This window comes from Phyllopteryx taeniolatus, chromosome 21 (genome assembly GCF_024500385.1).
Source record: "Phyllopteryx taeniolatus isolate TA_2022b chromosome 21, UOR_Ptae_1.2, whole genome shotgun sequence".
In the NCBI taxonomy this organism is placed as follows: domain Eukaryota; kingdom Metazoa; phylum Chordata; class Actinopteri; order Syngnathiformes; family Syngnathidae; genus Phyllopteryx; species Phyllopteryx taeniolatus.
Genome location: NC_084522.1, coordinates 5,929,118 through 5,952,751, shown reverse-complemented (window position 1 = coordinate 5,952,751; position 23,634 = coordinate 5,929,118). Strand labels below are relative to the sequence as shown.

Genomic DNA, 23,634 nt, shown 5'->3' with positions numbered 1-23,634 from the left:
TGTCCCGAGTCTTTAATCAGGCTCCCAATGAGCCTTGCGCTGCCACCGTGGTGTGTTGTCTCAGCCTGGGAAAATGCAGGCCTCAGTGCTTGTCAGACCACAAGCAGCGAGAGGGGTGCCGCTGCAGGCCCTCAGCGCCAGACTGCGGCTCCCAGTGCGGCTGACAACGCACAATGGGCGGATACAAAGCGTACATGAAGGCAGTTGACTTTTTAGACATCACAGGCCGCACGAGTCTGTAGTCAATCACAAATATGGTCTTTTCTTTCTTGCCCCGAAGAGGTCGCTTGGTGCAGCAGTGAAACATGTCAACAAATGATCAATTCGAGGAGCCGTTTTAAGGAATGCACACACTGTCAACAAAAACAAGAGTAAAAAATTGTAACATCTATTCTAGCAGGCACTGATGTAATAGTTTAATGTTGGCTGTTATTTGTTTATATGTACAGTATAACTATATTATGGCAAAACTTGATATACAATATTTTATTAAGTTTGGGTCGCAGGGAGGAGCCAAACTTCTTTTCTGGCTCCATCATCCATCCATCCATTTTCTACCGCTTATCCGAGGTCGGGTCGCGGGGGCAGTAGATTTGGCAGGGACGCCAAGACTTCCCTCTCCCCAGCCACTTCATCCAGCTCTTCCGTGGGGATCCCGAGGCGTTCCCAGGCCAGCCGAAGGACGTAGTCTCTACAGCGTGTCCTGGGTCGTGCCCGGGGTCTCCACCCGGTGGGACTTGCCCGGAACACCTCACCAGAGAGGCGTCTGGGAGGCATCCGAATCAGATGCCCGAGCTTCTCACCCTATCTCTAAGGGAGAGCCCGGACACCCTGCGGAGGAAAACTCATTTCGGCCGCTTGTATCCGGGATCTTGTTCTTGTTCTACGACCCACAGCTCGTGACCATAGGTGAGGGTAGGAACGTAGATTGACCGGTAAATCGAGAGCTTCGCCTTTCGGCTTAGCTCCTTCTTTACTACAACGGACCGATACAAAGTCTGCATCACTGCAGATCTCCCGTTCCATTCTTCCCTCACTCGTGAACAAGACCCCAAGATACTTGAACTCCACCACTTGGGGCAGGATCTCATCCCCGACCTGGAGAGGGCACGCCACCCTTTTCCAACTGAGGACCATGGTCTCAAATTTGGAGGTGCTGATTCTCATCCCAGCCGCTTCACACTCAGCTGCGAACTGCTCCAGTGAGAGTTGGCGATCACTGCTTGATGAAGCCAACAGAACCACATTGTCTGCTAAAAGCAGAGATACGATACTGAGGCCACCAAACCAGACCCATAAAAGTTATGAACAGAATCGGTGACAAAGGGCAGCCTTGGCGGAGTACAACCCTCACCGGAAACGAGTCCGACTTACTGCCGCATATGCGGACCAAACTCTGACTCCGGTCGTACAGGGACCGAACAGCCCGTATCAGGGGGTTCGGTACCCCATACTCCCGAAGCACCAAGGGACACGGTCGAAGGCCTTCTCCAAGTCCAGAAAACACATGTAGACTGGTTGGGCGAATTCCCATGCACCCTCGAGGACCCTGCCGAGAATTTAGAGCTGGTCCACTGTTCCACGGACAGGACGAAAACCACACTGCTCCTCCTGAATCTGAGATTCAACTTCTCGACGGACCCTCTTCTCCAGCACCTCTGAATAGACCTTACCAAGGAGGCTGAGGAGTGTGATCCGCCTGTAGTTGGAACACACCCTCCGGTCCCCCTTCTTAAAAAGGGGGACCACCACCCCAGTCTGCCAATCCAGAGGTACTGTCCCCGATGTCCATGCGATGTTGCAGAGGCGTGTCAATCAGGACAGCCCCACAACATTCAGAGCCTTTAGGAACACTGGGCGAATCTCATCCACCCCCGGGGCCTTGCCACTGAGGAGCTTTTTAACCACCTCGGTGACCTCAACCCCAGAGATAGGAGAGCCCGCCTCAGAGAACCCAGACTCTGCTTCCTCAGCTGAAAATGTTTGGGAAACCCTTAATTAGAGCAAGATTACTATTAGTTGTAATTTAGTGCTGACATTCATGATCATATTTTTTTTTTATGGGCTTTCATAAAAAGAGAGTACACATACATACTGTACAACTTCAATGTGGTTTTCCCACAGCATGGGAAAATATGAAGTCAAGAACTGTGGGTCAAGATGTGTGGATGTGGCAAATAATAAATGAATAATAATTTCATAATTCGTTTCATCTTCCTAGGAAGATTATTTTCTCTGTAAAATGGAAGACAGTATGTAAGCACAAAGTTACATCTATTGCTTTTTCTTTGGCTACTTTGTGTTTTCTGAGGGTTGAAAAGGACAACTATAAATGCAGTTTAAGAACGTGTTGGCTGTTAAGTACCACAATGAGCAGCACAACCAATTAAATCACTTGCACAAATACAACAGATGCTAATGTAAATAGCACGTTGAAAGCATACTACCTAATTGGTACACTGAAAATTATATGAAAAGTTTGTCAGCAAACCACACCCACGTTTTTAGTGTTCAAAAATCTCCACTAGGAGTCTCTCTCAGATGTCTTCAAATGGTAGCAGTGTTGCATTATTTTTTTAATTTGATTTTGTTCAATGATATTGGGTCGGTTAACTTTTTCCTCTATATTTATATTATAGTTAGGAATTTTAAGTGTTAACACGAAATTAAATTGAACAACTTGAATGTCAACCATGCAGATTGTGTTAAACTTTGAAACTTCCCCACACATCATTTGCTTAAATTAATATTTCAACATTTAGTTATGCCACCTTTGTGTATTCATCACCTGTTTGGTCAGCTGCGATTGAATACCCACATTTACAAATATAAAATGTACATTTTTAAATTTTCACTAAGACCCATTGTCTTGTTTATTAATTTAGCTCCAAATATTTTATTTTATTAAAATTGTAGTTATCCCTCCCTCGTCCATTCATAGCCGTATTCTGGGTTGTGGCCACAACCCCGTCACTCCCGATTGGCTAATCTTAATGTCAATCATGTAATACAGGAAGCATTTGTCTTTTTAGTACTTAAGGAAAAAAAAAACGCTGGAAAACAATGGTATTAGCAGTTTAATGTTTCAAAGAACACCGCTCGTTACCAAGTTTTTTTTCGTCCAGGGTTTTGACGGGTAAGTCATTCGGATCGATTGCGTTGTTGTTTTACACGCGCTATAAGGTGGTGCTTATGAGGAACCGAATATGTTTTTCTAACTCTAGATAGCGTTAGCACCGCTAGCTAGCCCGAAAAAAACAAAAACAAAATGAAGCAATAAGATTCACTACGGTGTTATTACGTTGGTGTATATTAAGACATTAAAGACTGTATTATATGTGGCTACAGCTTTTCAGACGTATGCTCTTGGAAACCTTATCACAGTAACATCTTGCCATAATATGAACAGAATCCATGAAATAGGCAACGCTATAACAGATCAGTTAACACTGTACATACTGACTCGTAAAAAGAGAGTCAGGAAACTAATTCCACCACATTAGTGTGTTTTTTGTTTTTTTGTTTTTTGTAATAATGTGACACAATTGAAACTAACGTGACACATGCATATATGTTCCCTCCATATTAATTTTTGTCCTTTCCTCTTTTGGCAGAGCCCACTGAAATTTAGTCATGGAGGTGCCTTGCTACCTGCCCAAGCTGCTTTTCGAGCTCAACGAGCAGCGGAAGCGGGGCTACTTCTGTGACTGCAGCATCCTCGTTGAGGGCCGCGTCTTCAAGGCCCACCGCAATGTCCTGTTTGCGGGAAGCGGTTACTTTAGGGCTCTTTTGGTTCACTATTTACAGGTGCGGGGCTATTTCGATGGACGACTGCTGTCCGTTTCGTGATACCTCTAATTTTGGTACATTTTCAAGACATTTGCATCCATCCATCCATTTTCTAGATAGTACCGCATTTCCTCATCAGGCTTGCGGGTAAGCTGGAGCTCCCAGTAATGTCTGCACATGCTAAATTGGTCACCAGTGAATCACAGAGCACATATAAACTAACAGCCAATCACATTTACACCTTGTGCAATTTTAAGTTTGAATTGAACCTAACAGGCATGTTTTTTGAAAAGTGGGAGGAAGCCGGACTATCTGGAAAAGACCCGTGCAAGCAAGGGAAGAACATGCAACCTCCACACAGGATCTTGACTGTGAGGCAGATATGCCGCTCGAGAGCTGATATTTTTGTTGACAGTATATCAATACAGTAATAATAATAAAAAATACTTTAATGACAAACAAGGAGGGAAAATTGTTGCTTCGCTGATTCACGGCACACATTTCATTTCTTAACTGTCTCACAAGATGAAATCAACGATTAATGTAGATGTTAAAATTTAACACACACAAGCATTCTACCTTTTGATCAAACGTGACAAGCATATGGCAACTAGTCAGTCGGCTGCAAGTGGCTAGTGCAGAACACTAATGTATGAAGCAGTGTACATCTTCACTCACTGCCCCAAACTTCGACCGAAATCCACCGTACCAGTCACACAATATTTGTATTGCAAATTTGGTATACCAGCTCTGACTTTTAAGGCACAAGTTACACTCTATGGATATTAAGCTTGTTTGTTAGCTGTAGCTTTTAATGTCACGGATAACAAAATTGATCGAATTACACATTATTCAAAGAGAGGGTTGCAGAAGGGTGGAAATTTCATTTAAAGTTTCCAGTAAATTTCCACGGGAATTTAAGCTGGGGAATTAAAAAAAAAAATATTTAAATTGGAAGAGTTAACTGAGAATTGAAGATAATTTAAATTGCCCGTAGGTGTGAATGTGAGTGCGAATGGTTGTTTGTTTGTATGTGCCTTGCGATTGGCTGGCAACCTGTTCAGGGTGTACCCCACCTCCTGCCCGATGATAGCTGGGATAGGCTCCAGCACGCCCGCGACCCTAGTGAGGAGAAGCGGCTCAGAAAATGGATGGATGGATTAATGGAAAGGTATCATTTAAGCATTACTATAATTATTTTGTTTTGTCATAAGCAGAAATCAATGCAAAATAGATAAAATCTGGTTGCCTTTGTCAGAATTATGATGAAGTATATTTTCCCCAACTAAGTTCCCTATTAAGCGCTAACCATGAATACCCATGTTAAGTTGCCAACTTTGAAAATTCCTGGAATTTTACGACTCCATTCAAACATTTGAAACATCAAATTGTGGCTGCTAAGTCCACTTTCTTAATCAGACAATGTATCTCATTTCAGGATAGTGGACAGCGCCAAAGCACAGCATCTTTAGACATAGTTACGGCTGATGCCTTCTCCATCATCCTGGACTTTCTCTACTCTGGCCGGTTGGCCTTGAGCAGCAGCAGTGTCATCGAGGTGATGTCAGCAGCCAGCTACTTGCAGATGACCGACCTGGTGAACCTTTGCAAAAAATACATCAGCTCCTCTTTGGAAATTTGCAACAAAGACAAGGAGGCCGTAAAAGAGGAGGAGACTCCAGGACAGGAAGGACGATACAGACCTGCGGACAGCGGCACTCCTGCTGCATCGAAGTCGAGTAGTGTTGGGGCAGAGGAGCCTCGTTCACAGGTTATAGAAGCAGATGGGGCATCTATAAAGCAAATTCCAAGTCCTTTGTGCATGCCCGGCAACACCCCTGCAGGTCCAAGCAGAGACATGAACGGCGACTACCATTCTGGTGCTGAAAGACCAAAAGCAAAAACAGATCAGACTAATCTCTCCTCGACTTCGTGTTCCGATTTGACCCTAGAGTTAGTGAACCCCAAGATAGAGTATGACCCAGATGAGGAGCTTTTGGAATCTCCTGACAATAAAGACATGCCGTCATATCCCGGCCCCTCTGTTCCTCATCATAGCAGACATGGCATACTTCCCCCAAATTTTAACACCGAGCGCTCCTCTGTGGGTTATGGCTCTTCTTTTAGTGCCCGGCAACTGATGGAGATGCTGGCCAGGGGTGAAGGCCCTAACCCAATGGTGGACCGAGGGAGCCAGCGCATTACCCAAAGACCACCAGGTAGCATCTTGGGAGTCAGCCGAATGGAAGACAATTTGGGTTTTGTTGGATCATCTGTAATGGAAATCCAATCTGATTGGATTGGAGAGGACACAGGTACAAACTGATTGGTGCAGTGCTAATTTGTGAACTTAATGGGTAAAGTTTATTTTAACTGTGTCTGTTATCTTGCAGGTGACAGCTTACTGGTTCCTGTCAAACTGCACAAGTGCCCCTTCTGTCCGTACACGGCCAAGCAGAAGGGAATAATGAAACGGCACCTTCGCTGTCACACAGGCGAAAGGCCTTTCCCCTGTCCCATGTGTGGCAAGAGGTTCACAAGGCAGGAGCATCTTCGCACCCACGCCCTGAGCGTAAGAGCGGAATAGCCCTTTGAACCTTCTTTAGTGGACTTCTAAAAAAATAAATAAAAAAATTCCGCGAATGGAGGAATTCGCCAATTGCGAATATGCGAGCGAACACTGTATAATGGTTTCCTAACTGCTGTTACTCTCTGTGAACTCCCAACCAGGTCCATAGGCATGACTTGCCCGTGTCATGCAAGAGCTGCAGGCGAATCTTCTCCGGATCCAGCGTATCTCCGGGATTCCGACGCTACGGCATCTGCGACAGCTGCAACTGCGTGACCACCACTCACGTCGACTCCACCCCCCTGCTCGTGGCCGGCAAAGCGGACCCCACGGAACGTGAAGACGGGGGCACCGATTGGGCCAGTTTCATGGACGACGTGGACGAGGTGGAGGTTGGCAGAGTGGAAGACCTAGTGGAGAAACAGATGCTTGAAAGGCAGCTGACTGCCTGTGATGATGTAGGTCACAATATGTGAATTTTATAGGTCTATACATATTCCGCAAGAACAGATCTTTTTTTTCCTCTCTCTCAGGGCTGTGAAAATAGAACGACGTATTATTATTTTTTTTATTGCGGCACTGATTTGGGAGTTCTCACTGCTTGTTCTTGACACATTCTCTCGACTGAACTTTTTTCTCATCTGGTGTCTGAGAATTAAAGCGTGAGTGATCAGAAATTTTAAGTGGTTAATGCAGAATGTTATTCTCGCTTTTTTTCCAAAGTGATAGTTGTCAAACGATGAATAGTTTTGATCAGCTAGTCGAGGCAGTGAGCAAGTACAATGATCTCTACATGTTGTGTAAAGGCGTCTTTATACTCCCGCGGTCAACAACGCCCGCATTGCATCACGTGACCGACGCCTTGGCCCGCGTGCCCACTATGCGTCACTTGACGCTCACGGCAAAAATTGTTGCTGCGCGTAGAATGCCGCGGAGATCATCTCTCGTAATTGGTCCATTTTTAGTCACATGCTGTGATGACGTACTCAATGTGCCCCCCGGTTCTACATACTATCTACGCTGCTGCCTTCTTGATCGATTTTGCAGCATAATTAAACGTATAATTTTTTCCACGGTCGCCATTGTTCTTGCTTTGTTCCTTGTTACGGAAACGAAAGTAAAAAGAGCTACCAGAAATGGCCAAAAAATGCTGAGGAAACTCCATCCTGTGGTGTCCTAGCCAATACCAGCCGTAGCGATACCCCCGACTTGGAGGTGAACTGCAGTACATTTTCAAAACTGCGTACGTGGGTTGCGCTCGAATATAAAGGCAAACTGTGCACGTGATAGCCGCAGTGACGTAAGCGTGGTCGCCGCCTGGAATGATTATAAAGAAGCCTAAGGTAGCGCCTCCTGACCTTTGTTGAGCCAAGGCACGTATTTCACATTAGAATAAATCTCACACCAACAAACACAAATGTCAAAAAGTGGCTAAATAGGTCAATTATAGAAATTCTTCAGTCTAATGGAAGAACATTTATTCTGCCAGCCTGTCACTGTCTATACCTGGAATGCATAGATGACCAAAGATACAGTATTTTTTGGAAGAATTAAATGCAATTGGAAAATTTCCTGCTTCACACCTGATGATTTCTCATGGCACACTGGTTGAGAATCACTGGTGTAAGAGGAATATAAAGACACAAATGGTGACTAAATCATGGAATCCAGAATATTGTGCATGCAGGAAAGCATCTGTTGCAAAAAGCCCACTACTTATTAGCGTGCGTCATTATTCACAAGGACTTCTCGTGAAGTGTCAAACGTCTTGGCCAGGACGAACTTTGCTCGTTCTTGCCACTAAAGACTTTCTTTGTTCTTGCGGTTTATGTACAGGCCTTAAGTCAAATGGACTGGACGAAATTATGATTCATCCTTGATTTTCATTAATTGATGTATCTAATACCAGAAATGTCTCTTCGACTCATGGAGACATCCCTTGATTTTAGGTTAGCTTTAGCGGGGTGCACATTTTCAGCTTTTTAACATCTTAACTGACTAGTAAAATCAATGCGAAAACTGACACACAAAGAAAAACTTGGCAGGTGTTTGCTTACTATTCTTTACAGTGTGATGACAAGATGACCAACACAGCAGGCTACACACAAAATCGCTGCTGCCAATCACGAGTCTCCTCCACCAAACCAAGTGCAGCTTTGGGATAGACATAGACCAATCACGATCGCCTTTGCATCCGCAAAGTTGTGAAGAGTACCAGTGTTGATTATAATTGACTTAATTGTAATCCCACTTGAAACAAAAAGCATAAAGTGGCCATTTGTGGTGATAGTAATAATTCAGCCTTGCAGACGATACATTTCGTTGACACGCGTCAATGACGTGACATCTTCTTTAGTCGACATCTTCATGAAATATTATGTCATCGAGGAACGATGATAACAATCATTGCTATCTCCTGCCGCCTCGCTCCTCAATGGAATTTCTGGTGGGAGGGGCTAGCATGTAAACAGGAACCTAGGAAGTTTCAAATATAGAAATGAGATGAGCCCGTAGTAGTTATTGTAGTACTATGTACAGACACTCAACACAACTAGTTGCTTCTCTGGTTGTTTCAGCAACAGTGTGAGGTCGCTTGTTGACCACGCACATAAGGATGTGCGGCCGTAAATATTGGGAAGCTTTAACATTTATGATTGTCGGCCCTGGCCGTTTTCTGAGCAGATCGGTAAGGAAAAATCCCTCATAATACAGCCCACACCACAGGTTAATCTTTTAGTGACAGCTGACAATCAGGCCTTTTGCTGACTTTGAGCGAAAGAGGGAAAATGCTTGATTTAGATCAGATTATCTGTATTTGTGTACCTCGCTTTAGGTAGATGCTTTATTGATTAAATTGTGTGTGTTGTTTAGGCAATGTTTTGTTCCCCCGCTCACTTCCGTGTCTTGTGTATGCATTTTATATACTGAAGATTCAATCCAATGATGACAAACTCTTCATGATGCCTGGTTTATTGGGTGTAATCTTACTGCATGGCTTGAGCAAGCTTTATTTAATTTTTTTAAAAATTCTTTTTGAGAAGCAGAGCGCTGCCCTCTAGTGGTGAGTTCAAACACTTGCAACGCTAACTTGCCATTTTACTTTTGCAAGGCACAGATTACAAATGGAAGTGTTTACTTTATAGTACAATATACAAATATGATAAAAAAGTAAAATGTATCATATCTGGTTTTTTTTTAGATTCGCATGTGTACTAATTGGCAGTGTTGGGACGTATCAAGTAGATTTTTCAGGTGTCTGTGCTTGAGCATTTTTTCTGACTTTACTTTGACTCCCTAAATTTGAAAACAGATTTCTGTACTTTCTACTACTCACTTTGTCAAAACAGGCTTGTTGCTTTTTTTCACCCTCCAGCTACTGTGGGAGTATTAACTGTGACAGCAAAAGATTCAGAGAAGTAAGATATTCTCCATCCATGGCATTATTTGAGATAATTTTTCGATGGTGAATGCATTGTCTCGTGCCAGCCTAAAAACCACGCGCTTTCAGTGTTAAATTTTTTTTTATAAACAAAATGTATCCGTCCAATCTGAAAAAAAACTCAATTAGGATGTATTTTCTTCCAGTTATCCTTAGCTAATTTAGCATTTCTTGTTCCTCTGTTCACATTAGCAAAGCAATGGGAACACCTTTTGATCGCATAAACGTTGAGCCAGTGCTAGCCAGCTCTTAACAAAATGCAACATGATTGTTATCCTTTCTCGGTATGAGCAGTATGTAAGTTAATAAAAGAGGGAAACTATTTTGTGTGCAGAGGTTTCCCCCCCCCCCCCCCCCATTTTGCCAAGATATAAAAACTAGGTATATTACATGTGACACAACTCAGAAAAAGTTATATATATATATATATATATATGGCTTTCAAGTGAAATTTCAGGATGAACCGAAGCCAGTGCCAGTGATTTTTGTTGTCGTCATTGTCCAAACCAATGCACCTTTAGTTGCACCAAACCATTAAAATCAACAAAAAAACTGAAGAAACTGGGAAGAAAATGGTGGTTTTTCCATGACTTAGTCATTCCCCCCCCAGTACAGGAGTTAAATCAGTGAACCCTCGCTACTTTGCGGTTCGACAATCGCGGATGCGTGACTTTGTGGGGTTTTTAAGTTATATATATATATATATGGACATTATTTACAGTACACTACCCATCTTGATTTTTTAAATTTCATTTTAATTGTGACTGCTAAGTGTTGTGGAATACCGTGATACCCTATGATATGATTATCCTATGAATAATACGATAGAGAGGGTTTTAAAAGGTAAAAATACACGTTAAATAATGAAATCAATACGGTGTCTCAACTTCGCGGAAATTCGCTTAACGCGCCCTGTCTTGGAACCTAACTCCCGCGATAAACGAGGGTTCACTACTATTTTTTTACTAGTCTTTTAAAAAAAAAATGTTTTACAAGACTCCTACAAATGTAACGAGAGAGGGCGACAATGAGTCCAATGCAGCAAACAATCGACCGCAGTAGAAGAACCCTTACGACGACCAGCCATTGTTTAATGGCACAATCTGGTCCCATTGAAACAAACAAGGTGGTTACTAGGTTGATGTTGTATCCGCTTCCCAGCCCTAAAACATGGGCAAGTCGCGGGACTTGACAGAGTTCGAGCGGGGTCTAATAGTCGGCGCTCGGAGTGCCGGCTGCAGCATCTCGGAAACGGTAAACCGGTTGGGCTTCTCGAAAACGGCCGTGTCCCGGATCTACCGGGAATGGTGCGGGAAGAAGAAGACAACCAGCGCACGGGGGACCGGAGGAAGAAAACGCCTCGTCGACGAGATGGGTGAGAGGCGGATGGAGCGAGTGGTGGAGGCCAACAGCCGGGCTACGGTCATGGAGATCCAGACCCTGTACAACGGCTCCGCCGAGACGCCAATCTCCCTTAAGACCACCCAACGGGCCTTGAAGCGTCTGGGCTATAGCCGCAGGGCTCCCCGGCGGGATCCGGAGCTGCGGACCTCGCATCCTGGACCCGTCCAGAGTTCCTTACCGAAAGAACAGACTCCCGTGTCTACTGACGTGGTTAGCAGCAATAATATTGAACAGGACACGGGTAGTACAAACCAGGAGACATTGTCATACGAGGACGCGCCCATGAGTTCCAACCAGACTCTCCCCGGGTTTGGGGCACCTCTACCGGGATTTCAGTGCTGGTGAGGACCGCATCGCCTGGAGCCTTCGGATCACCGGTGCCTGTGGCTCTGTGCTTACTTAATTGTCTATTTATAAACAATGGATACATTGCCCCACGTCGTTCTCATTTTTATTTATTTTTTTATTTTTATTTTTTTCACAGCAAATACCACCTCAAACGATACTGATAGGTTTAATTAACAGTGAGGCAGAGGTTGTATTCCTAAAAAGTAAGTTTATTAAAGTAAGCTACTATAACATTTTGCACATTTGAACGTTAACAGTCTTTAAAAATGGGGTGGGGGGGGGGATATTCAGTGAAAATGTATTCCACATAAGTGCAATCTCAACAATCCAAGTTGGAGACATTTCCCAGGAACTCAAGTTAAACATAACTGAAGTGTACTTAACAAATCTACTAGACTTAAAAAAAAAAAAATTAAAAAAAAAAAAAAAAACTTTAAAACACTCCAACAAATGGCAGAATCGCTGCCCCATCTAATTCAATCTGTTCTTCCTTGGCTGTCCAAATGTTACTACTATTTGTGTTTTGACGAGCATCAAAGTTCGAAGACACTTCTAAACTACTGGCTGCGTTAAAAAAAAAAAAAAAGGAAAAAAGTACCCTTTTAAGCACTTCCATGAAAGCACACTTTTGCCAAGTTACTCAGCACATTTACATGCACAAACAAATTGGGTTATTATGCGTTAAAAGTGTTGGACTGCTTTTGCGGGCGATAGGGACCGAACCCTGCAAAAGGTTTTGTGATTGTTTGGAGATCCCACAAGATGGTGGCCAAATCTTTTTTTTTTTTCTATTAGGTAATGGTGGCTATGTCCTGAGGACGTCCTCTCTTTTGAATTACATATTCCGTTGGGAGTGTACAGATGTGAAGAGAAATCGGACTTCCATCAGGAATAGTCTGGGTGTGTTAATCCAACTTTTAAAAAGACAAACAGGGTCAGATTTAGCTGTTTTGTATGCATTGTAAGAATTTGGTTTCAATTGGTCCAATGCAGTAATCCAATTTTTAGTGTATGTAAACATACTGACGGTGCGGCATCCATTTGAACTGCATGCGGGTAGAATTGTCCTTGTTTGGTTTGGTTTTGAACCTCGCACCATCAAGTGAAACACAAAATGTACGTCTCTCTATTCGTTCACCATAATTGCTGGGGTCTACCTTATTTGATGAAGCCTTGTTGATGTTTTTATTATATTTGAAGAGGCCTCAAGGAAAGTGATTACACACAGCCGTGCCAATCTTTTGCAAGCAATTGAATATTTCTTGTCTTTGTGAGATTCTTAAATCATACTTTGATTTGTGTATGTATAATTGAATGCCTATTTAAGTTGTCTGATGTTTCTGTGTGTTAATGTAATTGCACCTTACAGGTACCTGTAAATATATTTAACTTGACTCAATTGATGTTATGAAATTCACCCGTGTCTTAAGGTTTGCATGTACGGTAGGTCGTTTGTGGAATTTTCCTGTGAAAGTAACATAGATGTGCTTGTATGGTCCTAAATATTTGTTACTGTACATTAAATGTCTATTTTAGTTACTTGTAGCTGTATTTGTATGATTTTAATGACAAGCATTGAAGGATCAGATAGGTACGACACTAAGAGGAAAAACACCCATTTTGGTCAAGGATTTAATTGTAAATTATGTAAAATAACAGTAGATGTGTAAATTACGAACATCTTCAACGTGTCACTGATGGTATGCAGTAGTTGTACTCTCACCTGACCTTTGTACGGGATGGGTGGGGTTCACTTCCCAACAGTGGCTGAGTGAATCTGCAGATGAATGGTTGTCTGTCATGACCTTTGACCTTATCCCCTGTGATTGACAGGCCACAAGTCTAGTGTGAAGTCTGCCTTTGGCCTGAAGTCAACTGGGATAGGCTGCAAGACAATTTGATATTACAGTCAGAGTAAAGATACTGGATGGATTAAATGTTTTACACGTTACACTTGCTTATGATCCTTTGTAAAGAAAACTGATAATTACCTCACCAGAAAGAATTATGTGGCAATGCGGTACATGATCTGTTGGTATTAATTAACTCTTATTACTAAGTACTTGAAATGGGGACTTTAGTCTTTGCGCCCTTGACTTTTTGATGTGGTGACTTGACACTCAACTCTGGAATTAGAAACTCTGAACTTGACTTGAGACATTATACATACATACAGGTTACATAAATTGGCCTATAACACAGTAGATCTAAGAAGTCTACACACCCCTGTTCAAATGCAATGTTTTTGTGATATAAAATGAGACCAACATAAGTCATTTAAATTTTTTTTTTTAACCGCTGTGGCCTATAATGTTAATGTACAATGAAACCAAGGTTTACATTGTTGGCCATAATTCAAAGGGTATGTTTGGCGCAAGCAACAATAATCACCAAAAGAACATAACTCCAGTGAAGCATGGTGGCGGTAGAAGCATGCTTTGGATTTCTTTTATTCTACTGGACCTTGGGCCATAGACAAGGTGAAAACAATTATGAACAGTTGGAAATTACAGTCAGTGTAGAAAGTAGGGGGAAAAAAACGAACGGGAAAAAAAGCCTACTAGAACATCTGATATTTATTTGAGGCTAATCTGAGGCACCTACTGATTCCAATTTAACATGAGTTTGAATGTGATTCGTTAATTCTGAACACAGCCACAACCCAGTAAGAGAGTGTGCACACTTGTGCAACCAGACCATACATTTCAGTTTATTTTTACTTCCTCACTCAAAAAGAATTTCTAAATTGCGTTGTACTGATTATAGGTCAACATAATGGTGGAAAATGTTTAGAAATTATTTATTATAGTCTTCTTTTTGTTTTTTAACCTTATGTTTGAACAGGGTCGTGTGGACTTTAACCACTGTATTTAGTACAATTGCTTGCATCACAATATGTACTTTTTGGGGGGGAAACTGTACTAACTAAACCTAGCTGAAGAGGGCGCAAGTGTACCAAACAAGCAAACCACAGAAGAACAGCTTTATTAATGAGACGCTCATATTTTAGGTTTGAGCTCGGTCCCATCAAAACAAAAGAGGTAAGAAGCTCCAAAAAAGGGGGGGAATTTTCGTGTTTTCCTCCAGTCCGGGTGTTGCACCACACGGGACACACACATGGGCAAGTCGCGGGACTTGAGTGAGTATGAGCGGGGCCTGATAGTCGGCGCCCGGAGCGCCGGGTGCAGCATCTCGCAGACGGTCAACCGGCTGGGCTTCTCCAAGACGGCCGTGTCGCGGGTGTACAGGGAATGGTGCGGGAAGAAGAAGACCTCCAGCGAGCGGGGGGCTTGCGGGAGGAAACGCCTCGTCGACGAGACGGGCGAGAAGCGGATGGAGAGAGTGGTTGAGGCTAACAACCAGGCTACGATCACGGAGATCCAGTCGTTGTACAATTTCAGCGTCGAGAAGCCCATCTCGCTCACCACCACCCAGCGAGTGTTGAAGCGGCTGGGCTACACCCGGGGGCCTACCCGGAGGGATCCGGTGTTCCGGACTAAGCCCGGAGAGAACTTGCCTTCTCAATTATCCACGGACTACGTCAAAGAAGCGGACACGTGTAGGAAAAGCCCAGGTGGAGGTACCGTCAACTCCAGTGTGGCTGTCCCCGAGGTTGGAGCAACCAAAGCGGGCTCACAGTGCTCGTGAGGACTGCAGCGCCCACTTGGACCCTTAAGACCACCGATGCCTGTGGCGCCTGTGCTTAAATGGACTTTATTACCACATGCATTTTCTTGCACTATTCTCCACCACCGATGTACACATTTGTGGAGTTTTCCACGAGGACACGGATTGACTTTTCTTAAATGGTCAACCTGTATATCAGTGGCTTACGAGTACATGTATGCACTTTGATGCAATCATATTTTTGTCATTGTTACCGTGTGGCTTCCATTTAATGACTGGCAGCTTAGGACCTGTGTTTGTCATACAAAACTTATTTTTTTTTACCATTGGCATGAGTGGGTTAAGTCCCCTATAGCACTCCTGTGTTAAATCCCCATAACACCCCCAGGATTGTGTATGACAGTATTACAAATGGTAACTGTAATACTACTTGAAACTTTACAGCCCCCCCCCCCCCCCCCCGAAAGCATTTGATATGGGCTACCATTCAATTATACATTACATATCATTAGCCTAATAGCATAATTTCCATAGTCATTTTTGAACGTCTTCAGAAAACAACAAATTCAACAAACAAGAAAAGTCCAGTTGCCTCAATTCAACCTTTGTGGACTTGACAAAAATGTGCTTTTTTAGCAAGCACATTTAAAAAAAAAAAAAAAAAAAATTGTGATAGTAATTTACAAATGATTTAGACAGTTATGCTATTAGGCTAATGATCAGTATTTTTCTGTTTTTTCCCCAAACCATTATAGATGATAGATGTGTTCTGAATAATTCACCAATAATAATTCTTCCATGATAGTGGGCTATTCGGCACTGTGTTGAGGTTCACTCGCCTGACTTCCCCTGCATATGTTCAGTTCCCACTCAGGACAGAAGTGCAATAGAAAGTATGGATGACACAAATTTTCCCAGCATCTACTTTGATGTTCATTTCATTATAGTATTTTTTTTTAAATAGACCAAGGAAATACACAACCTGCTATTTCACTTATTCTCATCTAAAATTGTGTGTAATTGAAGGACCAGCAATTGACTGGCAACCAACACAGAGTTGTACCCTTCCCTTTTTGCCCAGTCAGGTGGATGGATGTAATTGAATAACATTTTAAGATGCCTATTAATGGCCTGTTTCACTGCACTATTTTCTTTGTGTGTATTGTTTATCTTGTATATGTTCATTTCAGTTTCATCCCTTTCTTTGGCTCACATAAAAGTCATACACTTTGCATGTGTGTTAAAAAAAAGTTTATAAATGCGTTATAAGGCATTGATTAAATCAGTATTTCCTAACTTTTATTGGCTCAAGACAACGTTTTGCATTCGAGAAATCTCATGGCAAAAATATAACAAAAAGTATGAAATTAATTTACTCACAATTTGCCTGGCAACAGGCGGATACACGGGTTAATTGGTGCAAATAAAACTTCTGCAATTTTCAAATTCAGTAAACTTCAAATGCACAAAAAAAAATAATTCTACAATCTGGCTACTTATCTGTAGTAACCAAAGCTAACTGAAGGGTGCGAAACTGAGTCCATTGTACCCCAAAGCTACACGGCAGAAGAAGAGATTTACTTGGGTTCGGGCAAAGGAAGTGAGAGCACAGCTAACTTCCACCATCAACAAAGGTGCAAAAAGGGGGACAACGGGAGCTTGCGGTGCCTCCCAATCCCGAGTTTGGAGCCAGACGGTGACACATGGGCAAGTCGCGGGACTTGACCGAGTTCGAGCGGGGCCTTATCGTCGGCGTCCGGAGCGCCGGCCGCAGCATTTCGGAAACGGTCAGCCAGCTAGGCTTCTCCAAGACGGCCGTGTCCCGAGTTTACAGGGACTGGTGCGCCAAAAAGAAGACCCGCAGCGAGCGCGGTGGCGGCAGGAGACGCTTTGTCGACGAGCTGGGGGAGAAGCAGATGGAGCGAGTGGTGGAGGCCAACAACCAGGCGTCCATCACTGAGATCCAGAGGTTGTACAACTGCACCGCGGAGAAGCCGATTTCCATCAAAACTACCCAGCGGGTCTTGAAGCGGTTGGGCTACACCTGGAAGACTTCTCGGCGGGACTTGGCCACCCGGACCGGGAAAAGGGCTCCGGTCGAGAGCTCGTCGTCTCAGAAGAAGGATACATCGGTTAGTGACTCGGCGCACAGTCGCAACACTGGACCGGAAACGACGAGTAGTAAAAGCTTGGCTTGTTTGCAACAAGATGGCGCCCCCGTGAGTTCCGTTGAGACGCTCCCAGGGCTTGGAGCGACCCTCCCGGGATCAACGTGTTCATTTGGACCGTAACCGTCAAGATTCTCGACACCATAGCTCTTTACTTGCTATAAACACGCTCAATTTCTCTTATGTTTAATTTCCATTTATTTTATTGTATTTTTTAAACAATTTTCCAACACTACTGGACATTTTTTTCATTTGAACCTCACTATGCTTTTGACAGAGGAAAATAAAACACTATAAAGTGCATGGAACAGTGCAGTGTGATTTTATTAAATATTTTGTTTAGGTTCTACCAGTTGTTGGGAAAGAATCTTTGAAGACTCAAATGAGTATGAAGAGATGATAACAGAGATTAATAAGGATTTTGTGTGGGAAGGGGAAGTGGAATACAATTCCTTAGTTCAATATTTGTCAGTGTACTGCTGTGGTGGGAAGTAATGAAGTGCAAATACTTTGTTTAATGTAATTCAGTAGCTTTTCCAGGTATTCGGGGATGTACCTTTCAGGAGTTTATTCCCTGATGAATTTTTTTTTAAACTTTTTTGCTACATTTGAAAACGTGTGTGCATTCTCCCCCTTCCTTTTTAAAAACAGGCTTGCCACATCTTTCAACCTCTGCACGACGCAATGCAAATAGAGGTAAAGGCAACTGCGACTGAGCTCGTGATCGATTGAGATTTTTGGGGAATTACAAGGCAGAAAAAAACAGACACAGCTTGGAAAAAAGTGAACCACGGAGCATTTACAATGATTGCGCTACATATTCAGAGAAGCATGATACATTATTTCCCATTTATGGCCTTATTGAAGAGAATGGTCTGATGTTGGCGACTGAAAGAGTGATTTGTGGTGAATCCGTTGTTTTTTGTCAGCCTAACAAAACGGAGTTTATGGAGTTAAAAAAATATCAGTCTCATCTGAATCAACAAACACAGAAGGTGCATTTTTCAGTTATCATTGACTAATTTAATATCTTTTTGTTAGTTCACAAAGTATAGCACATTGTTCTTCTCTGTACAAACAAGTCAATAAAAGAGGAAAAACTACTTTGTGCAGAGAATATTTCCAATTTGCCAAGTTATCAAAAACTGGTATTGTTTATAATTTCTCAGCAAACTGACGTATTTTAAGAAAAAAAAATGAAATCATTGTTTCTATTTCTTTCTAACCATTGCTTGCCTTAAATCCTCCGGCTCGGTAGGGGTCGCTAATCAACACTGAATTGGGTTGTAACATCGTGCCACCAAAACGGCGGAGTCGCGTGACTAGTCATATGACTCCAATCACCTGATTCAAAGTTTCTACTACTACCTGATACTAAATTATATGTAACGCCATAACGAATACTACAGTTAAATTGGTTGGGATGTTGTAAGCTTAACATGGCGCACAGGGCACCCAGTGCCGCCATGCTCGTCGTAACCTTTGTCCTTTTATTCGTCCCCTTCGCGTCCGGAGCTCGCTACACAGCCGACTGGACGAGTCTGGACGGACGACCGCTGCCCTCCTGGTACGACGAGGCGAAGGTGGGCATCTTCATCCACTGGGGGCTGTTTTCCGTGCCCGGCTTTGGCAGCGAGTGGTTCTGGTGGCACTGGCAAGGTCAGAAACCTCCGGACCCCAAATGTGTGGCGTACATGAGCAAAAACTACCCGCCCGGGTTCAGCTACCCGGAGTTTGGCTCCCACTTTCACGCTCACTTCTTCGAGCCCGAGGAGTGGGCGGATATATTCAACGCTTCTGGAGCAAAGTGAGTACTTGAACACTGAGGTATAATTAAAAGAGCAATTTCACATAACTAATATATTCACCATTAAATGGTATGGGATCTTTTTCCTACCTAAATACAATATTCATGAGTTATATACCACGCACAACAAGTTTAGGGTAATAGGCTATAGGGTGGAATTTCAGGATGACCTTAAAATGCTCTATAACCTTCACGGGTAAACTTAATTTGACATTCTCTAAACCTTTGTATGCACATGTTCATTTGTTCAGAGTTTCAGTACTTTTGCACAACTTACTTGCTGAATGGCAAAATTCGCAACTGGTGTTTGACCCATGCATGGACAAATACATTTCCTTTCTTTCCCCAAATATAATTGGTATTTAATCAGTCCTCTTCATCGTGCTGTTGATATGTTGACATCATGAGACTAAGACAACTTTTAACAATTGATCACCAGAGATCATCAGCAGCTTGCAACAGAGATGCAGAGAGACTGCAAGTCACAAAAAGGCATACAAGTGGATGTCCTTGGAAATGTATTTTTTTTTCTTAGGACGATCTCAAAATGTAGGTGTGCACTTAACAACATAATAATTCATTGCAAGTTGTTTTGCAGACCCCCAAGTTATGACTCATTGAGCAACAATGTTCAGTTACTTATTTTGTTTGAATATCAAGCATAACTTTGTCAAGAGGAATCGTAAACAACAAACGGGAAAGTATTGTCCTTAATATATAACGTGTGTTCCAGTGCATTTAAGGACTATATTTTTAACAGGAAAGTAAATATTAATCCAGTTCAATCATTTAGCCACATAAGCCACTGTTGCTTCACTGTTATCACATTGTTTTGTTCTTTATGTACACTCTAGATATGTCGTCTTGACAGCCAAACACCATGAAGGTTTCACCAACTGGGAATCTCCCAACTCTTGGAACTGGAATTCCGTCGATATTGGTCCTCATAGAGACCTTGTCGGAGACCTGGGGGAGGCAGTGCGAAATCGGTGTGTTTTCTACTTGCTCGGCTATGAAATATGTTATTGTGTAGCGACACGATTCCAGGCTGTAAAGTTTGGTTGTTGTGTTGCAACTTGTGTTCAGTGAGGGATTGTATTTCCATGTTTAGGTCGCTGCACTTTGGACTCTACAACTCCCTTTACGAGTGGTTCCACCCTCTTTACCTGATGGACAAGCAGAATGGATTTAAAACACAGGACTTTGTGCTTCACAAGCTATTACCAGAGCTGTATAACATGGTTGTAAGGTCACGTGTTGATGAATGAACACACTGGCGCAGCTATATGTCATGTACACTTTAGTAATTTTGAATATCCCTCTTGCAGGTACAGACCTGAGGTGATCTGGTCTGATGGAGACTGGGAGGCGCCTGACACATACTGGAACTCCACCCAGTTCCTTGCCTGGCTTTACAACGATAGTCCTGTTAAAGTATGTGTCATTATAAAACAATGACTGCTGTTTTTTATATTTTTATTTTTTATTTTTTTTTTGTAACTAATATATGCTATTTCTTAGGATACAGTGGTGACCAATGACAGGTGGGGAGCTGGCTGTGCATGTAAACATGGAGGTTATTACAACTGTGAAGACAAGTACACTCCAGGCCAGCTGCCCACACATAAGTGGGAGAAATGCACGTCTGTGGACATGCTGTCTTGGGGTTATCGCAGGAACATGAAGATGAGTGATCTGATGGACCTGCCCACCATCATAGAGGTGATTTAATTCAGGGCAAACAAACAATCAGTCCTCTTAAAATGTACTCTGACTTCTTCACCTGCTTCCTGTTCAGGATCTGGTTCAGACTGTGGCGCTGGGAGGTAACTACCTCCTAAATGTGGGCCCCACCCCTGACGGAATGATCCCAGCTGTGTTTGAGGAGCGGCTGCGGGGAGTCGGTGCTTGGCTGGAAGTCAACGGGGAGGCCATCTATGCCTCCAAACCTTGGAGGGTTCAGATGGAAAACGCCTCTGTGCCAGTATGGTATGCAGCAAGGAGAGCAGAATCACAATTTTGCCTCAAATAGTGGCCGCTGCTCTAATTAACGCTGTGGCTCAATTAAACACTGTGGGCATCATCCATTTGATAAAAAAAAGTCACACATCAAATAACCAACTCCTTTACTTAATGACTAATAGAATCTGTGGTAAATTAATACAGTGGTTGTATTTGAAATCTTTCATTCATTCTGATGCATTATTTATTATATTCTCACTTGATTAAAATTACTGTATGAGTATGTTTAATCAGAGCTTTTTCTCACAATAATCTTATATGGTTTATTGGCATAATGGGCCTTTGAACACAGGGTGTCTGCTATACATATTTCTTTTCAGTTTGGAGTGACACTCACGTCACTTTAAACATTGTGAAATCTAGATGTTATACTTTTTGTGCATCTTGCTAGAATGCAGTTACTGAAGTAGAATATTGTATTTTAGGTATACATCCAAAGCGGACAGTATTTATGCCATCTTGACAACTAAACCCCGCAAGCCTACTGTGCAACTTTTGGAACCCAAAACATCAGCAACCACCAAGGTAAACATTGAGTTAACAATTTTATTTTTAAGTCTTACAACATGTTCTGTCTATTCTGCTGTAATGTTGGAAGAAGTTTTTTTTTTCTAAATCACACATCATTTACTCTTATACAGGTGAAGTTGTTGGGGAACCCAAAGCCTTTATCTTGGTCTCCACTCAAGCCCAATGCCGGCCTTACTATTCTTTTACCTGAACTCCCCTACACTGCAGGACAAGCGTGGACCATCAAGCTGGATGGCGTAGAGTGAACGGTCAATATCACAAGGTACAAAGTTTAAAACGTAGAAAGCCAAACATAATTTATGTATACGTATTATGTTTGGACTCTACCTGACATTATAAATGAAATAATTGAGGACTTCTTTTCATTGTTTGCTTTGTTATGGTGACAGAGATTTCATAAAGTTCATTGTATGAAGATTGCAATGTTCTTTTTCATTCGCACTCACATTCACACCTACGGACAATTTAGAGTCTTCAAATAATTAAATTACCATGCATTTTTTTGGAATGTGGGACGAAACCGGAGTACCCGGAGAAAAGCCACAATTTGACTGGGAATGCCACCTTAAAGTCCTTTTTCCTCAATGTAAACTCCGAAAGGGAACAATAGACTTAACAAGATTCTCTTCAATATACTTATTTTCATAAACATAATTGACACTGGAATCAAAAATGTGTTAGTGATACAGATGACAATAAAGACAAAGGCGACACAACAGCCTCATTTAACTGGCTAAAATAGCTTTATAGTAATCATATTAATAGTAATAATATTAGCCTTTAGAAAATGTTTTGACAACGTAGACCGTGTTACATTCTGTGTTGAGGGGTAAACCACGTCACAGTGTGCCATCTCTCTGGGCTCCTTGGACACATCCAGAGCCATAAAACTTTTACAATAAATAATACAAATTGGTATGTATACAATTAGACCGACAACACAACAAACTGAACCATGAACCATGATCCCAACCAATACATCTTCAAGTCACTGTGGTGTTTCTCATGCATGCATCTTCTCCACCCATCTTCTCTGGAGTTATCAGACATATCTTAATGGTATTGCTACTGTATATGCTCCAGTCATTTCTTTTCAAATGACAACAACAACAAAAAAACAATGTTTCTATGTACAATATGCTGTCTTGGCACTATATTCAACAGAAGAAGAGGAGCTGAAAGACAGAAAAGCTCAATGTGTAAGACCCGTCTGTTGTTTAGGACAAAGATGACAGAGGAGCTGACGGAATGAGAGCAGAGGACATTTGAGCTTTTGCTACATTATACAGTGGACTACACTCGGAACTCCTAGATTTTCACATATTCCTCCTCCTCTGGATGGAAGTTCAAAAGGGAACAAAAAGTACGCAATGTTTGAATCTGCCCTTTTTTTTTTTCAATTTCAAACTCCTCATGGGGGGTGTCCATCATCGATCCCAGAGAGAAATGTCATCCCAGAGTTCATGTCCCTTTTGTTGTCCATTCTAGCAGCGCTTTTTAAGATTTGGCCTAACACATTAAGCTACTTATTGTACACAAGACTCATCCTTTGATATATATATAGTAAGTTTATAAGAATGACAGCAGTGGTAATAATTAACCTGTTGAATGGCAATAACCATACTACAACTAATAATCATATTGCAGTAACAATATATATGATATTGAGTAAAGCAATGTTCGCTGGGGACATGTATTTACATTTTTGTAAACAAAAGAGTGGCAGGGTGTTTTTGTGTGTGTTGGTGATCCACTTTGTTATAACATTACAGTGTTGATACACATCAGTCAAATACAGTACACCTTAGTGCTAAAGGCACATTGGAGTTTCAGTTACACGTCTCTTGGCTGCTCTGAGGACTCTTAACATTTCCAAATGGGACGTGTAAACATGATTGTTACACATACAATTATGTTTACGTTGTCCCAT

At 42.3% G+C, this 23,634-nt stretch overlaps 2 protein-coding genes across 2 annotated transcripts; both read left to right on the top strand.

Moving 5' to 3' along the window:
* The first annotated feature begins 2,997 nt into the window (after positions 1–2,997).
* zbtb8b (zinc finger and BTB domain containing 8B) lies at positions 2,998–9,314 on the top strand. Its single transcript, XM_061760188.1, has 5 exons — positions 2,998–3,136; positions 3,615–3,807; positions 5,228–6,104; positions 6,183–6,361; positions 6,520–9,314. The coding sequence occupies exons 2-5, from the start codon at positions 3,634–3,636 to the stop codon at positions 6,832–6,834; spliced, it is 1,545 nt and encodes a 514-aa protein (XP_061616172.1). The 5' UTR covers positions 2,998–3,136; positions 3,615–3,633; the 3' UTR covers positions 6,835–9,314.
* A 9,327-nt stretch (positions 9,315–18,641) lies between these two features.
* Positions 18,642–22,121, top strand: LOC133470889 (tissue alpha-L-fucosidase-like). Its single transcript, XM_061759810.1, has 8 exons — positions 18,642–19,151; positions 20,006–20,140; positions 20,263–20,400; positions 20,480–20,585; positions 20,673–20,873; positions 20,950–21,140; positions 21,599–21,698; positions 21,815–22,121. The coding sequence occupies exons 1-8, from the start codon at positions 18,784–18,786 to the stop codon at positions 21,947–21,949; spliced, it is 1,374 nt and encodes a 457-aa protein (XP_061615794.1). The 5' UTR covers positions 18,642–18,783; the 3' UTR covers positions 21,950–22,121.
* The last annotated feature ends 1,513 nt before the right edge of the window (positions 22,122–23,634 follow it).

Coding starts and splice junctions, on each gene's coding strand:
- zbtb8b (XM_061760188.1), top strand. CDS start 3,634: ATGGAGGTGCCTTGCTACCTGCCCAAGCTGCTTTTCGAGCTCAACGAG. Junction 3,808..5,227: donor TTTTGGTTCACTATTTACAG/GTGCGGGGCTAT, acceptor ATCTCATTTCAG/GATAGTGGACAGCGCCAAAG. Junction 6,362..6,519: donor TTCGCACCCACGCCCTGAGC/GTAAGAGCGGAA, acceptor ACTCCCAACCAG/GTCCATAGGCATGACTTGCC.
- LOC133470889 (XM_061759810.1), top strand. CDS start 18,784: ATGGCGCACAGGGCACCCAGTGCCGCCATGCTCGTCGTAACCTTTGTC. Junction 20,401..20,479: donor CTGTATAACATGGTTGTAAG/GTCACGTGTTGA, acceptor TCCCTCTTGCAG/GTACAGACCTGAGGTGATCT. Junction 20,874..20,949: donor ACCTGCCCACCATCATAGAG/GTGATTTAATTC, acceptor CTTCCTGTTCAG/GATCTGGTTCAGACTGTGGC.